The sequence below is a fragment of the Neofelis nebulosa genome, chromosome 15 (assembly GCF_028018385.1).
Source record: "Neofelis nebulosa isolate mNeoNeb1 chromosome 15, mNeoNeb1.pri, whole genome shotgun sequence".
In the NCBI taxonomy this organism is placed as follows: Eukaryota; Metazoa; Chordata; class Mammalia; order Carnivora; family Felidae; genus Neofelis; species Neofelis nebulosa.
The window spans coordinates 20,086,307-20,104,602 of NC_080796.1; the positions used below are offsets into that span (position 1 = coordinate 20,086,307).

The following is an 18,296-nucleotide window of genomic DNA, read 5'->3' on the forward strand; positions in this document are numbered from 1 at the left end:
GAGATTGTTTGTCATAGAAAAAAATTGAAAAAAAATATAAATATTCATCAGTGGAGAAGAATTAAATGAATTGCAATATATTTATATCAAGGAATTAAATAAAGGTTTTTAGATTTAGAAAACATAGATCTCACAAAGATAGTGTTGAGCAGAAACACAAGTTGCTCAAGCATTTACGTGGCATGATACATTTTTCTGATAGTATAATGTTTGAGTTATGCATCTATAGCAAAAGTATAAAGAAACACACCAAAAAAGATAATAAATTCAAGAGCCTGGGTACCTTTGACAGGCATGGAAAGGGATAAAATCAAGCAGGGCACAAAGAAGGCTTCAACTGGGAGGTAAGTACACGAGTGTACTCATATTATACTTTTTATATGTCTTAAATATTTTGTAATGTATTTATCAGCATTAAAAAATTACATCTCCATCTTTGCAGTACAATTTAGGATTTAGGGCAAAGTGGTCTCAGAGTGAGGGCACATACAAAGTTGGGCAAAGAGGAAGAGCTATGCCAAGAAGGCATTCTCTCACAAGGCCTTCAGCAATAGAATGTTGGCAAGATGTACAGAGCAGAAGAAACTAAATGATTTTTTTTTTCTGGACCTATATGAAATCTAGGAAACTATCAGAAATAGCTGAAATTCACTGAAGTCTTCCAGCTATGACTGATTAGCTTATTCTATGCCAGTCTTCCCACTAACAACTAGAAATACAGTATAAAACTTTTTTTTTAATATTTGTTTAAAAAGTATTGGGGAGCTACCAAGACAGCAAAAACCAAGACCTGGAAAAAAGGAGAGCTCACTGAGGGTGAGCCAGACAGTCAGCTTCACTGTGTGTTTGAGGCATGTACCATTTAGAAAGTAGAAACCAAGATGCTGGGGGCACCCGGGTGGCTCAGTAGGTTGAGCGTCCAACTCTGGGTTTTGACTCAGGTGATGATCTCATGGTTCACGAGTTCAAACTCTGTATCAGTCTCCACAATGACAGTGCAGAGCCTGCTTAGGATTCTCTCTCCCTCTCTATGCCCCTCCCCCACTTTCTCTCTCTCTCAAAATAAATACACAAATAAACTTTAAAAAAATAAAAAGAAATGAGAGGCTGGATTTTTGAAAACCCCAAAGAGCTAAGGAGGTAAAAATTAAAGTTCCAAGAGGAAGGGAGACTGAAAATATCCAGAGTCTTTGAGACTAATCAAAAGATTTTAGTGAGCCAAACCCAGCCTAACTGCCTTCCAGAGCACCCAGAGAGATACTCTATGGACCTGGAAATAAAACTGATGAAAACCAAATACAAATAAAATATTTTAAGATCATCAACAGGCAAATCAAAAGGAGACTTCCCAATCAAAATGATGGAATTCAGAAAGCAATAAAATAATTTTTTCTAAGTGCTGGGAGGATGCTGATACTGCCAATCCAGAATTCTATACCTTATGAAAATGTCCTTCAAAAACGAAAGTAAAATATGGGAATGCAAGCTGGTGCAGCCACTCTGAAAAACAGTACATAGGTTCCTCGAAAAACTAAAAATAGAACTACCCGACGACCCAGAAATTGCACTGTTAGGTATTTATCCATGGAATACAGGTGTGCTGTTTTGAAGGGACACATGCACCCCCATGTTTATAGCAGCACTATCAACAATAGCCAAAGTATGGAAAGAGCCCAAATGTCCATCGATGGATGAATGGATAAAGAAGATGTGGTATGTACATACAATGGAGTATTACTCTGCAATCAAAAAGAACGAAATCTTGCCATTTGCAACTACGTGGATGGAACTGGAGGGTATAATGCTAAGTGAAATTAGTCAGTCAGAGAAAGACAAAAATCATATGACTTCACTCATATGAGGACTTTAAGAGACAAAACAGATGAACATAAGGGAAGGGAAACAAAAATACATAAACATATATTGCATATTACATTCCATATTACAAAAATATAAAAGCATATAAATATAAAAACAGGGAGGGGGACAAAATGTAAGAAACTCTTAAATATGGAGAACAAACAGAGGGTTACTGGAGGGGTTGTGGGAGGGGGGATGGGCTAAATGGGTGAGGGGCACTAAGGAATCTACTCCTAAAATCACTGTTGCACTATATGCTAATTTGGATATAAATTTAAAAAAAATTTTAAATAAAATTTTAAAAAATGAAAGTAAAATAATTCATTAAAAAATAGAGAAAGAATCTGAGATAGTTACCAGCAGACCCACACTAACGGAAAATCAAAGTTCTTTGGGCAAATAAAAATGATCCCAGATTGAAGCATGGAAATACTAAGGAATGAATAGGTAAATATGTGTGTAAGTTTAAATGAATATTGATGGCAGGAAGCCACAACCAAAATGTCTAATGAGGTATTGCATATATGAAGAATTAAATATATATGACAGTAGTACTACAAAAGGTATGAGGGTAGTGAATAAATTTAAGTACTATGTAGACCTTTCATTGTCTCGGATGTGGTAAGAATTCAAATATATTTTGAACTTTATGAAGCCCAGGATGTATACTGTGAACCCTAAGAAACTCCTAACAGAATAGCAAAAGACAACTCAACAAATGAGTTAATGGGGGAAGAAGGATAAATACATTTCATTAATTGGAGAGTAAGCACAAGAGGACAAAAAGAAAAACAGAATAGGTGAGGCAAATAGAATACAAATGGTAAAATGGAAGACTTATAGATCAAATGAAATAGAGCATTCCAATTAAAATGTCAGAGTATGTTTTTCAGAAGAAATACCTATGGGACTCTGCAAAAGGCTGTTTGAGGAAATGGCAAAAAGTTATGTGGGAATGAAGTCTAGGAAGAGTGCTGGGATACAATGGACTGTGAGAATAAACAGGCTTTTGATTTTTGCTTCATCAATTAGAATTAACCCTGAAGCAAATACCGCTGGTCCCAGGCTCAATGCTGGAAGGTGACCGGTAGAAACATGAAGAAGAACCAGCTCAGCTGTTACATAGGCTTTCATTGAATTAATTTCCTTGATCAATGTCCCACAATCTACTCCACTCCCCACACTGACCACAGCAGAGTTTAGGGCTTGTAGTTTGGTTCAGTGATCGAACGAGGACTTAGATGGCCTGGATTCAAAGGCCTCCTTGTTGCATGATTTCCAGCATTTTAGTTAATTCTGTGTATCTGCTTTCTCTCTCATAAAATGCAGGTAACAGGATTTATTCACTCATAAGATTGTTGTAACAATGAAGCATTGCTTAACAAGGCTTGGTTATTAATAAATAATAGGTAGGAGAGTGGTTTCATAGCCTTCATTGTTAAGGATACCTCCCATCCCTGCTCCATCCTTTTCCTGTGTGTTCTAGGCCATGGCTTCTACTCTGGCTTATCAAGATGATCCCATCCTAATTCCACCTTCCAGAAACTTCATCAAAATCTGGCCCAGAGATAAGCAAAGTCTTGCACATGAATGCATATAGCAGCAATATTCATGATAGCTAAAAAGTAAAAGCAACCTAAATGTCCATCAACAGATGAATGGATAAATAAGCTGCGGTAACTATACAATGAAATATTATTCATCAATAAAAAGAAGCACTGATACATGCTAAAAATGGATGAACCTTGAAAATGTTATGCTAAAGTGAAAGAAGCCAGTCACACACACACACACACACACACACACACACACACACACACACAAAACATACATGATTCCATTTTTATGGAATGTTCAGAGTTGGAAAATCTATAGCAAGGGAAAGTAAAAACAAATTAGTGGTTGCCTGTGACCAAGGGTGTTTGAGTGATTGCTAATGGGTACAGTTCTTTGGGGACTGATAAAAATGTTCTAAATTTGCTCGAGGTAATGGTTACACAACTCTGTGAATATACTAAAAACTATTAATTTGCATATTTTAAATGGCTAAATTATATATCATATGAAACTATTTTTAAAAAATCTGATCCCAGGAGCGCCTGGGTAGCTCAGTCAGTTGAGCATCTGACTTTGGCCCAGGTCATGATCTCACAGTTCGTGAGTTCGAGTCCCATGTTGGGCTCTGTGCTGACAGCTCAGAGCCTGGAACCTGCTTCGGAATCTGTGTCTCCCTCTCTCTCTGCCCCTTCCCCATATGCGTATACACTATCACTTTCTCTTCCTCAAAAATAAATAAACTTAAAAACAACAACAACAACAACAACAACAAAAATCTGATCCATGGAACATTTCCTTATTGGACCTGCCTCAGAAAATACAGAACACACAGAAGTGATGGGACTATATACATCACACAGGAGACACAGATGTGTTCACTCAGACAGAAAAAACTGAGTCATAGTCAAGGGACAATAAAACTAGTTTTGCTTGTCATTTGCCTAAGTCTGGAGTCACTTAATGAGAGAACTTGTCCTCCTGGCTCAGTAATTGCTGTCCTCAAGGAGTGAGACATGGTTTAGCTTTTGTCTTTGTTTTTGCTTCATGAGTTAAAATAAACATAACATAAAATTTACCATCTTAGCTATTTTTAAGCGTACAGTTCAGTGCTATCAAGTACATTCACATCGTGTGGCCATCACCACCATCCACAGCACTTTTCACTTTGTAAATCTGAAATTCTGTAACTCTTCATTCTCTCTCCCCTCCAGCCCCCAGCAACCCCCACTTATCTTCTGTCTTGATGATTTGACTGCTCTAAATACTTCATATAGGTGGACTCATATATGTCTTTTTGTGACTGGTTTATTTCACCTAGCATAATGTCCTCAAGGTTCTTTCATATTGTAGCATATTGCAGAATTTCTTTCCTATTAAGACTAGATAATATTCCATTATATATATATATTATATTCCATTTTAATATTCCATTATATATATTACATATATTATATTCCAGTTTAATATAATATATATTCCATTTGATATATGCATTATATATATACCTCATATCACTATATATATACACACTTTATATCCATATATATGTATATACATATATATATACACACATATATATATATCACATTTTGTTTATCCATTCATCATCCAATGGACACATGAGTTGCTTCCATGTTTTAGCTATTGTAAACAATGCTGCTGTGAACATGGGTGAACAAATATCTCTTCGAGACCCTACTTTCAAATCTTTGGGTTATATACCTAGAAGTAGAGTTACTAGGTTGTATGGTAATTCTATTTTAAATTTTTTGAGGAGGCTCCATACTGTTTTCCACAATGACTACACCATTTTACATTTCCACCAACAGTTCACAAGAGTTCCAATTTCTCCACATCCTCACCAACACTGGCTGTTTTCTGGGGTTTTTTGATAGTAGCCATCCTACTGGTTGTGAGAGGGTATCTCATCATAGTTTTGACTTGCATTTCCCTAATAATTACTGATGATGGGCTTTTTTTTTATGTGCTTATCGGCCATCCATAGATTTTCTTTGGGGGAGTGTCTGATGAAGTCCTTCCCATTTTTTAATTAGGTTTTGTGTGTTTTGTTGTTGAGTTTTAGGAGTCTGTATATATTCTGGATATTAATCCTTTACCAGATACAAGATTCGCAAATATTTTCTCTCATTCTGTGGGTTGCCTTTTTACTCTGTAGACAGTATCTCCTGACATGCAAAAATTTTTAATTTTTATGAAGTCCAATTTGTCTGTTTTCTTTCATTGCCTGTGCCTTTGGTGTCATATCCAAGAAATCATTGCCAACACCAATGTTGTGAAGATTTTGTCCTATGTTTCCATCTAAGAGTTTCATTGTTTTATATCTTATGTATAATTCCTTGATCCATTTTGAGTTAATTTTTATATATGGTGTTAAATAAGGATCTAACTTGATTCTTTTGCATATGGATATCCAGTTTTCCCAACACCATTTGTTGAAAAGACTTTCCTTTCCCCCATTGAATGGACTTCACATCCTTGTCAAAATTCATGTGATCATATATTCAATGGTTTATTTCTGGACTCTCTCTTCTATTCCATTGGTCTGTATGTCTGTCTTTATGCCAATACCATGCTGCTTTGATTATTGTAGACTTGTAGTAGTTTTTAAATCAGGACATGTAAGTCCTCCAGTTTTGTTCTTTTTCAAGATTGTTTCGGCTATTCAGGATCCCTTGAGATTCCATATAAATTTTAGGATGAATTTTTCTATTTCTGAAAAAAACACATTATTGGAATTTTTATAGTAATTGAAGTGAATCTTCAGATTGTTTAGGATAATATTGGAATTTACCAATATAAATCTTCCCAATCCATGAACATTGGATGTGTTTCCACTTATTTGTGTCTTCTTTAATTTCTTTCAGCAATGTGTTATAGTTTTCATTGTACAAGTTTTTCATCTCCTTGGTTAATTCATTATTTTATTCTTTTTGATGCTATTATAAAGTAAATTATTTTTGTAATTTCCTTTTCAGATGGCTCACTGTATATAGAAATACAATCTATTCTTGTGTGTTGACTTTGTATCCTGCTACTTGCTGAATTCATTTATTAGTTCTAACAGCTTCTCTATGGAGTCTTTAGGATTTTTTATATGTAAGATCATATCATTTGCAAAGAGAAATAACTTTACTTTTTTCCTATCAGATGCCTTTTATTTCTTTTTCTTGACTAATTGCCCTCACTAGGACTTCCAGTACTAGATTAAATAGTAGTGGTGAAAACAGGCATCCTTTCCTTGTTCCTGATCTTAGAGGAAAAGCTTTCAGTCTTTCACAGTTGAGTATTATGTTTGTTGTAGGTTTTTCATATATGGCTTTTCTTATGTGGGGGTAGTTTCCATTTTATTCCTATCTCATTGAGTGTTTTTATCATAAACCAGTGTTGAATTTTGTCAAATAATCTTTCTGCATCAACTGAAATGATCATGTGAAGGTTTTTTCCTTCACTTTTTTTGATGTGGTTTATTACACTGATCAATTTTCATATGTTGAACCATCCCTGCATTTCAGGAATAAATCCCACTTAATCATGGAGTATAATCCTTTTAATATGCTGCTAAATTCTGTTTGCTAGTTTTTTATTTAGGATCTTTGCATCAATGTTCATAAAGAATATTTATCTATAGTTTCCTCTTTTTTGTAGTGTCTTTGACTTTGGTATCAGGGTAATTCTGGCCTCATAGAATGAATTATGAAGTGCTCCCTCCTCTTCAATTTTTTGGGAAAGTTTGAGAAGGATTGGATTAGTTCTTTAAGTGTTTGGTAGAATTCACCAATGAAGCCATCAAGTTCCAGGCTTTTCTTTGTTGAGACATTTTCAGTTTTTTATTTAATCTCCTTGAATTAGATTTGGGTTGTCTATTCTTTGTGATATAGTCTTGGTAGCTTTTTTGTTTCTAGGAATGTGTCCATTTCATCTAGGTTACCTCATTTTTTTGCATACAATTGTTCATAGTAGTACCTTACAATTTTCTGTTTCTGTGAAATAGATAGTAATGTCCCCAGTTTCATTTTTGATTTTAGTAATTTGAGTTTTCTCTCTGTGTCTTTCTTTTTCTTTATGAGTCTATCTAGCTGTTAATTTTGTTGATCTTTTCAAAGAACCAAATTTTGTGTTCATTGGTTTTTCTCGGTTGTTTTACATTCTCATTTTTCATTTATAGTTCATTTATCTCTGCTTAATCTTTATTATTTCCTTCCTTCCACTAACTTTGGGTTTAGTTTGTTCTTCTTTTTTCTACTTCCTTAATTTGTAAAGTTAGGTTATTGATTTGAAATCTTTCTTGTTTGGTAACGTTAGTATCTATAGCTATAAATTTCCCCTTAGCACTACTTCTGCTCTGTCCCATAAGTTTTGTTACATTATGTTTTTATTTTCATTTGTCTGTAAGTATATTCAGTTTCCCTTGCTATTTCTTCTTTGAGCCATTGTTTAAACTGTGTTGATTTCAACAATTTTGTGAGTTTTCCACTTTTGTTTGTTATCGATTTCTAAATTCATTCTGTTGTGGTTAGAGAAGATACTTTGTATCGTATCTACCTTCTTAAATCTATTGAGACTTAATGGGTGCCTAACACATACTCTGTTCTGGAAAATGTCCCATGTGCACTTGTAAAGAATACATATGCTGTTTTTGTTGGGTAGAGTGTTCCGTATATGTCTGTTAGGTCTAGGTGGCTTATTGTGTTGCCTAAGAAGCATGGTTTTAAGAAGAAATTTTCAGTTGAAACATAAAACAGAAAGTTAAAATTGAAGGAGGAAGAGATACCACAGATGATATACACCTTGTTTGCATGGGAGTGACCATAATGAAGGGAGCTTGAACTCTTCTAGCAATGTCCGAGGGGAGTGACTGCAAGGCCCAAACCATGTGGATGGGTGATATAGTGCCAACAGCCTCAGTCATACTTGCAAATCCAATCTAAAGTCTTCTCAGGGCACCTGGGTGGTTTAGCCGGTTAGGCCTCCAACTTCAGCTCAGGTCATGATCTCACGGTTTGTGAGTCCAAGCCCTGCATCAGGCTGTTTGCTCTCAGCACACAGTCCGCTTTGGATCCTCTGTCCCCCTCTCTGCCCTTCTTCTGCTAGCATTCTCTCTCTCTCTCTCTCTCTCTCTCTCTCTCTCTCTCTCTCAAAAATAAATAAAACATTTTTTGAATTAAAAAAAAATAAAGTCTTCTCAACAACTTTGTACCTATAATAAAATTCTAATTGATAAAGATAAAATCTCAGATCTCAGACCCGTGAATATTACAGTTAGTGACAACCTTACTTCACTCTAATGCCCTGCCTTCATGAATCCTCCTATTGTCTTCTAACAAGCGGCTACCTAACTTCTGTTTGAATACTTGCCATGATAGGGAATTCGCTATTTTAGAAAACAGTATGGTCCATATTTATACACCATTGTTAGCCAGAAGGTCTTCCTTATTCTGGGGCAAATTCACCTTTTCTGTAACATTCACATACTTGGTCCTAGATAGACTTTTATGTCCATCCAAAATAGACTTATATAAACATTTCCATATAACAGCCTTTTGCAGTCAATTATCATGTACATATACCCTCTAGGTTAAATATCAAAAGTTTCTTCAGTGGCTCTGTATGTGACAAGGTTTTATGCTCATTATCATCCTGGTTATTCTTAAACTTCCCAGTAGCCAAGCTAAGCCTGTTCCCATGTCCATAAAACAAGGATGGATGCTAATGCCTATGGTTCTAAACTAATCAAAATGAATTAATCTGTGTGAAAGTTGTTTACACATTAAAACATTTTATAAAGGTGAAATACTATTCAAGTGTATCTGCTTCTTGAAAGGCAACTTGGCAAAACATAGTAGATACTTGCAACTCAAATGTAATCCAAGGACTTGCAACATTGGCCTTACCTGGAAGCTTGTTAAAAATAATTTCAGGCCTATCCCATAGCTATTAAATCCATATCTTCACTTTTAAGAAGATCTCTAAGGGAAGGGAAGCAAAAATAATATAAAATCAGGGAGGGGGACAAAACATAAGAGACTCGTAAATATAGAGAATAAACAGAAGGTTGCTGGAGGGGTTGTGGGAGGGGGGAAGGGCTAAATGGGTAAGGGGCATTAAGGAAGACACTTGCTGGGATGAGCACTGGGTGTTATACATAAGGGATGAATCACTAGAATCTACTCCTGAAATCAATGTTGCACTATTTGCTAACTACCTTGAATGTAAATAAATAAATAAATAAATAAATAAATAAATAAATAAATATTTTTAAAATGCTGCTATACGTATAAAGGTATTGCCATACTGAAAAGTAAAAAATCAAATTGGAAATTATACTTAGAGTGCCATTCCACTTTTGTGGAATGTGCGTCTATGTGTATACATACAAATATCTGGAAAGATACACCAAAATGTCCACGTTGGTTATAATTATCTCTATACAGAGGGCTTAGGGATAATTTTAACTGCTTTTAATTTATCCAGGTTTGCTACTTTGCTAATGACCATTGGTCACATCCATTCTAAAAAGGAATTTTATACTATGTGTATGATATGCGTAAGTATATAATGGTGTTACGGTGAAGATCATTACCCTGGACCTCGAAATATAAGCCTCTTGCTTAATTTCAGAACTCCTAACAAAGTCCTGAGAGTTTCAGGTTGCAAAATGCTGAAGGAGTGAGAAGCTCCTCCCACTCCTCACAGCCTCCTCCAACTAGAACACTTCTGACTGCTTCCCAGCCCACAACCAACATAAAAAAAACCATTGTGTCAAGGAGACAGCACCAAAAGGCAAAACGAAGGTAAGGGTAATCACAGCTGGGGATAGTAGCTGAAAAGGAAAAGTTCAGCACGCTAAATTATGTCATGAAACTTGGCTCCTATACCTAATGCTATATTATTAAATTGTTTGGCATTGTTAAATGGGTTGCTTTTAAATACTAGACAAACTCTGTAGCCAAGTCTGGGAAAACAACTTGGTTTCTTACCAGGAAGGGGACGAGGAGTCTGGGATTTGACTAATGAGGAATTTTATTCAATTAGTGCTGCTTAGTATATTGCCAGTGCTACCGCGTTATTGAAAGCTGATTACTGACCACACTGCAAGGACTCTCTTACCAGTGAAGCAGCATTGATTGATCAATTCCTCGACAGGAGACCATGGCAAAGAAGGTGGCAGTGATTGGAGCTGGAGTCAGCGGCCTGGTCTCACTGAAGTGCTGTGTGGATGAGGGACTGGAACCCACTTGCTTTGAGCGGACTGAAGACATTGGAGGGCTGTGGAGGTTCAAAGTAAGTGACATCTTTTTTTTTTCTCTTGAGCAGACTCTACTGCTTTCGCAGAGTAACTCACAGCTGCAGAGGGGCCTTGTTGAGGGATCTCCTAAGCGACTTTGATCAGACCTATTTCATGCAGCTACACAGGAGCTATAGAAATAGGCTGTCATCTCTCCCAGGTCATGACTCTCCTAACCCAGATGGCCAACCCAGGCACATAAAGGACCTTTTCTTATGGATCCTGCAACTGTCTCGCAGCCCACGTTCTAGTGATTCTCAAAGCAACATACTAATGTTGGAGGACATTTTACAAAATAGAAGTGACAGGAATTCTTTTCAAGAGGCCATGTCTATTCCAAACACTGAGCAAGTGCTTTTTCAGAGTGTGCTGACTTTCCTTTTCTCTGACAAATCATGTCTGTTTGCTTAGCATTACTGATGACACTCTAGGGTAACTTCTGGGAAACGCTTTAAAGGTATTGTTAAACACATTCATTGAGTTCATTCTATTAGCCAAACCTAAATATTGATAATGCTCTCCACTCATCAGAATTTATATAAAATTTAAACAGATACATAGACAACTGCAGAGATTCATAATTATCCCTTCCCACAGTGTTTTGATTTTAAATACTAGCTTGCCACCTCCTCAGTGTGAGATCTTGAGCAAGCTCTTGGCATCCCTGTGTCTTAGCCTTCTCAGCTGTATAATGGGGATAATAATCTAAAAGTGTAATCGCTCCACAGTGTTGTTTTGAAGATTAAGGGAGATAATTTATGTAAAGAAATTAGAGCACAATAAATGTCAGCTCCAATAGCTACATATTTTACAGACAATCAAACAGAAACTGAGGGAGATTAAGTAACTTGGTCGTGGTCACATAGCTGGAATTGGCATTCAAACCCAGGTCTCTATGACTTCTAAACAGGCTAGCCCCCTACTTATAACCATGCCCTAACTTGCATTTTTTTCTCAGAAAGTTTAAACAGAAGTGCTAGCTCAGAACTCCTGAGCAACAACTTTAGGATTGTGTATCAGGTGCATCTAAGTGAGGGAGTGAACAGTTGCGAACACTCTAAACAGAAGCAAAAGGCTTGAATACACTCAAAGCAGACTCCAAGGTGCAGTTGGGTGGCTCAGTCAGTTGAGCGACCAACTCTTGATTTTGGCTCAGGTCATGATCCCAGGGTCATGGGATCAAGCCCCACATGTGGCTCCATGCTCAGCAACTTAAAATTGCTTAAAATTCTCTCTCTCTCTCTCTCTCTCTCTCTCTCTCTCTCTCTCTGCCCCTCTTTCTGGCTTGCTCTCTCTCTCTCTCTCAAATAAAAATAGGGGCACCTGGGTGTCTCAGCCGGTTTAGTGTCCGACTTCAGCTCAGGTCATGATCTCACGGTTTGTGAGTTCGAGCCCCACGTTGGGCTCTGTGCTGACAGCTCAGAGCCTGGATCCTGCTTCCGATTCTGTGTCTCCTCCTCTGTCTGCCCCCTCCCATGCTCATGCTCCATCTCTCCCTGTCTCTCAATAATAAATAAATGTTAAAACATTTTTTAAAAAATAAAAGCAGACTCTGATATTAGCAGAGACCATCAAAAGGGCTCTGCCTACAAGCTGACCAGTTAGGGGGAAGGCACAGACATCTAGCTCTTGTGCTTTGCGAGTTCGAACTGAATTTTATGCCAAAGTGGATTTTTTAACCTGGGGCTTCTCAAATGTGTATGACTATAAGACATACCTAGAGGGTTTTTTAAAGATACTTAACACCAACCCAGACTTATTAAACCAAAATCTTCTGAGGAGGGGAATCTGTTTTTAACAGGAGTCTCCAATGAATCTTACGATGAGACAAATTTAGCAAGAAAATTGCACAAATACCAAATAAAAATCTATTCATTCAACTATGCAAACATAATCAGAGCTAATGATGGAGATATTGATCCTTATATAGGACAGGTAACTTGCAGAGAGGAAACTGGAAAAACAGTTTGAATCACATTCATTTCTTATTAACAACTGGTCATTAGAAACAGCTTTTCCTGGGGCACCCAGCTGGCTCAGTTGGTTGAGTGCCGGACTCTTGATTTTGCTCAGGTCATGATCCCAGGGTCATGATCAAGGGTAATGGGATCGAGCCCCGTGTTGAGGCCCGTGTTGAGATCCATGCTGAACGTGGAGCCTGCTTAATATTCTGTCTCTCCATCCTTCTGCTGCTTTCCCCCCCCAACTCTAAAATGATTAAAGAAAAAAAAAAGAAACATTATAGCTTTTCCTGAGAGGGTGATATAATAAGGTGGTGATTCCTGTCTTAACCAAAGATATATTATTTTTGTTCACTCTAGGTTCACTCTAGGTTCCATTTGGGTGCCCCCCCCCCCCACCCGGGAGATTTTTAATCTAAAGAATAAATGTGAAGTTATAACAAATTTATTATTAAATATAAATTTGTCAGTGTCTTATTACCTGATCTGGGACTTAATATCTAAAAGCCAAATGTCCAGGGGTGCCTGGGCAGCTCAGTCGGTTAAGTGATCGACTCCTGACTTTGGCTCAGGTCATGATCTCATGGATTCGTGAGCTCAAGCCCTGCATCTTGTTCTGTGTCGATGGTGCAGAGTCTGCTTTGGATTCTGTCTCCCACTCTTTCTGCCCTTCCCCTGCTTGCACTCTCTCTCTCTCTCTCTCAAAATAAACAAAAAATAAACGTTAAAAAAAAATAAAAAAGCCAATGTCCCTTATTTGATTATCATCAATTTGGTGATAGAAGCCGTAAGAGTTATTTTTACGTGGTCTGTCAAAAATATGACTTGATGAATTCCAAGAAGGTTTCTTCCTGCCCCCAAATACTTTTCCTGCTGTCCTAATCCCAGTTGCCAGTGTTTAGCATTTCAGAATTAGAGATACCTTCCTATGGGTTAGAAAAGAAAAATTAGATTAAAATTTGAATTAATTAAACCTCATTAGATATAAAATGGTGAAGTATATAATTTCCTGAAACCTTTAACAACATCACATTTCAAAACTCTCAAAACTATGTCCAATAGAGAAACAAACAATTTTCTCAACCCAAAGAAGACAAGTAATCTCCCTGCAGTGTTAAATATACAGTATGCAAAATATCCCAAGTGGCCAGTGAGGCCACGTGAGGGTCTTGATTACCAACAGACTGATTGCCAAAGGGAGGAGGCACCAAAAAGGATGCTGGGAGCTACCGCACCCACTCTGGAGGAAGCTTCACCTCTTTGCTACTCTACCATCAAGAATCAATTTTGAAAATAGTTTATTCATTAATTTCTATATTTACACATAGTCCTTCTAAGATCACTTAACATATTTAGTGCTGACAAGTTAAAACAAAATTTAAGAATCATTGCCCCATGCCCTGCTCGGAAGGTGCTGGATTTTTCCAGAAGGTTCTCCAGCACCCCTTAGTGGCAGCTTTGCAACATGGGCGGGGTGCATCATGAACCTATTTTTAGCACTTTTCCAGCAATGGAAAAGTACTTTCCATGCATCATCTTATTTTTTTTCTTCATAATACTCCTAAAAAGCAGTGTCAGGGAGCAAGAATTCCTGCCCCCTCAAAAGTCCTTCTAACTGGACTAAGCATCAAATTGACATAAGACAGACTAACAGGAGAAAATCAAAGTTAATAGATGTTCCTGAGGAATCCACATAGACATAGAAATTCCAAAGACAGGGAAAATGAGGTATGTACGTCGTTCTAAAATAAGGAGAAGCGGGTAGGTTCTGGGACTTTAAAGGAAAGGAATGTCCTTCACACGGCAATAAGAATGGATGCTTGCTCTGTCATTCAGATGGGTCACTCACATAAAATTTATCTCTGTTAATAACCCTTATTCTGGGAAAGACCCTCAGTTTAGATTCTTGTGTACAGTAAAGGGAGGACAAAAGTTTCTCTTGAGCCCATAAGGTCTCAAGTGCCTTCAGTTCAAAATAATCCACATGCCCAAGTGGCACGTTTTGGGGGGAAGAGGGTCTGTCCTGAGATCCTTCAGTAGGTATTATGATTATCCTCATGGACATACCAAGAAGAAGCTGAGTTTTGGAATGAACAATTTCTCCAGGGGAACATAGGTAGTGGGAAAGGCACAAAAATGAAGGTCTGTAAGATTTCTGAGCCTGCACACTTAATAATCTTACTGAGGTGTCAAGAGAGGAAAGCATGATCTGCCTTTAGCCACTAACCTTCTCTACCTCCTTCATTGTTCCTAATACCAGTGTTCACAGGAAAGTTACCAACATATATCGCATTTTTGTTTGTTTGTTTGTTTTACATTTGGTTATAAATAGATCTTTTCCCAGCTACAAATACTCAATTGTTTTAATCTTCATATAATACTCTCTAAATGTCTCTCCATCCTTCCTCTAGATTCAATCTGAAATACCAGTTTCCCTCTTAAAATGTGACTCACACAAGATCCAATATTCTAAACCAATTTGTTTTTCCAACATATATATTTTTTCAGAACCAAAGAGGTGCTTGGCACTGCTTTAGACAATGGGGATAAATCCCCTTGAAGAATTTATAATCAATTGGTCTAACAATTGCCCAGCATGACTTATGTTTCAGTAAGCCTGGACAGACAGTCTACCTTTGCTAAAACAATTTAATGCTGCATTAGCTTTTTCTGCATTTGCAAAATTAAAGCTATCACTCATATAATTATTTTGATAGGGATTATCTCATTTTATACTCACAATACTCTCCTACATTATTTGTTATTAATTTCAACTTAAATATAAGAAAACCAAGGGTAAGTGGCTTTCCCATAGTGACTAAATAAATAGTAGGTGTTAGATCTTAGAACTAGCCACAATATTGAGATTAAATACATATAGGCTCTCCATCATGCTTTGTCTCAAATAACTCCAGTCATTTATACTGAGCTTAGGATCAATCAAAGTTCTGGATCTTTTCTATTTGAAGCACTGATGATCCAGGTCACTATTATTCTACCCTTATGAAACTGAATTGTCTTTTTTTTTACGTTTACTTATTTTTGAGAGAGAGAGAGAGAAAGAGCATGAGTGGAAAGGGGCAGAGAGAGAAGAAGACACAGAATCCAAAGCGGACTCCAGGCTCTGAGCCGTCAGCACAGAGCCCAACGTGGGGCTTGAACTCACGAACCGCAGGTCATGACCTAAGCCGAAGTCAGACACACAACCAACTGAGCCACCCAGGTTCCACTGAAACTGAATTGTTAATTCTACTTACAGGAGTTCACATTTGGGCATGTCCAACTGCATTTAGTTGGTTTTATCTTTGGTCAAGAAATATTCATTTGAAATTTCAATTCTGTCTATCCTTACTCAGCTCTTTCGGTTCTCTACTTGGGGCATACTCAAATTTGATCACCTGTATTTGTCTCCGTCAATGTTTTTGACTTAAATGTTAAAACTAGGAAGATAAAAATATGAAACAGACACTTGGGACATCACCAAATGGAACTTCCCAGGTGGCACCATCTATCTCTATACTGCACTCCTATCTTTCCTGTGCACCACAAACTCTCTTTTGTGTCGATTGGCTTATTCTTTTTAACAGCACATTCTGTGCACTTGAAGTTTAACATTATACAAGACTAATGTAGGGGCAGAAAAGTTTTCCCTTCTTCCCTTCTAGGTTCTTTGGCTGGTCTAATAATTTAATTGATCTATGACAGGGTAACAGGTCTAATAATTTAATTGCTATATGACAGAGTAACGGGGGGAAAAGAAACAAATATTTAATAACATGTATATATCTTGTATACCTGGGAGAGACTCAGGAAAACTGAGTAACTCCCCGAAATGGCCATCACCTTAAAGACCACCTTTAGTTAAAGACATGAGAAGATGTTGAGGGTAGGAAGTCAGTTCCAAGAGGTAACCCAGGAAAAGTAGTCAGAGGGAGGTTGTTGTGTAGATTTAAGCCATTGCCTTCTTCTTTGATAAGAGTTTCTAGAGACTGACTCATCCCCTTCATCTTGGTACAGCGAGAGAGACACCCTTATAAAAGCAAGAGATTTCCCTTATGCAAGTAAATATCTCTCACAGAAAGGTAACTTCTACTCAGTTTTCAAAGCCTCACCTATGTCTGCTGTTTCTTAAAAAATAACCAGTTTAAAATACTCCCCATGCCAAACAGACATAGTCGAGGGTGGCAAATTCTGCTCCTCTTTGCTGGTTTAGAACGAACAGCCATTTCCTCTCCAGAAGAGATAACCGCCTTCCCTTTGTTTTACTTCCAGGCATTCTCTTAGGTAAGCTTATCCCAAGAATCTATCGCAGGGTAATTCAATATAACTTAGGTTTTTGTACCTTGCTGCCCAATTAATGCAAATTTATTAATAACCAAATTTAACATGTTAGATATTTGTAACTCTCCAGGCAGTGAAATATAAAATACTATGGATGGGTCTCAATTAAGTCTGTTCACAAGTAGTTCAAGATATATATTGGTTAACTTGCCACAATATTTTTAAAGTAATGTTTACGTGTGAAGAAAGGAAAAAAGTTTACAGCATACGACTAGCAAAACCAAGTACTCATTCCCACTATACCACTGACTGTCCATTTTACTATCATTAAGCCCTATTTGCAGTGATGGTAAAATGCTTCTAGTTAACATTACATATTCTTTCATTCTTTCACCAAACATATTAGCTCATCTTGCACCATGCATGTCCCCAGCATATACTAGGTACCGTTAACCTTAAAAACTGACAGTCATTTTACCAGCAAAAGACAGATTTATTGAGGAATAGAAGAGAATCGCAGTCTGGGACAAACAAGCTGTGGCAAAATTGTGCGCAATCCAGGGAACAAAGTAAAGGAATGCTTTTTAAAGGAGAAACGGTAAGTTGGGAAGGCTGTTATAAACTAAAAGCCCATTGGAATAAACTTGGGGTTTGAGGTATGGTGGCTTCTCATTGGCTGAGCTGTTGCGGGGGGGTGGGGGGAGGTGAGGAAAGTGTCTCTTCCTCCAAATGGAAGAATAAAGTAGTGTCCATGTGCAAGGTCAAATCCATCTCTTCCTGTCGGGTCTGCAATTGACTATGAGTGATAGGGCCAAAACTTCCCAACTCCATTTTAGTGACGTTTACTGTTACTAATTTTCACAGTACTAAACAGGCACAAATGCACAGTCCCTGCAGGCTAAGGGCTCATAGTTCAGAAGAGGAAATACTAAAGCAAATCCATATCAGAGTGCAATTTTATAAGGGCCATTACTCTAAGTGTTATGGAAAGCACAGAACCTCATGCGGTAGAGAATAGGGCAAGCTTCCTACACGACGAGATGCTTTCATTTGTCTTGACAATAAGCAGAGATCAGGCCTGTGTTCTAGGCAGTGCTCTAGGCAGAGTAAATGGCATGTGCAAAGGAGCTTGAGAAACCTGACACACTTAGAGAAGATAAAGTCACGTGATGCAGCTAGAACAAAGGAGGCAGGTGGGTGAATAGAAATTGATGAAGCTGGAGAGAATAGTCAGGGTCTCATCATGAAGAACGTGTGTCCCATTCCAACAAGTATACTTTTTACCGTGAAGGCAGTAAAGAAAGTAGGCAATATTGGAGTCAGGGAGTTTA

At 37.5% G+C, this 18,296-nt stretch overlaps 1 protein-coding gene across 5 annotated transcripts in view; it reads left to right on the top strand.

Annotated features, from left to right (window-relative positions):
• Window positions 1-10,116: 10,116 nt before the first annotated feature.
• Window positions 10,117-18,296, top strand: part of LOC131495338 (dimethylaniline monooxygenase [N-oxide-forming] 2) — a 30,519-nt gene continuing 22,339 nt past the window's right edge. For 2 of the 5 annotated variants that reach the window (XM_058700198.1, XM_058700202.1), the window contains exon 1: window positions 10,236-10,719. In XM_058700198.1, coding sequence (XP_058556181.1) covers window positions 10,588-10,719 — 132 coding nt within the window. In that variant the 5' untranslated portion in view covers window positions 10,236-10,587. The other 3 variants (XM_058700199.1, XM_058700200.1, XM_058700201.1) reach the window with 3 other exon arrangements.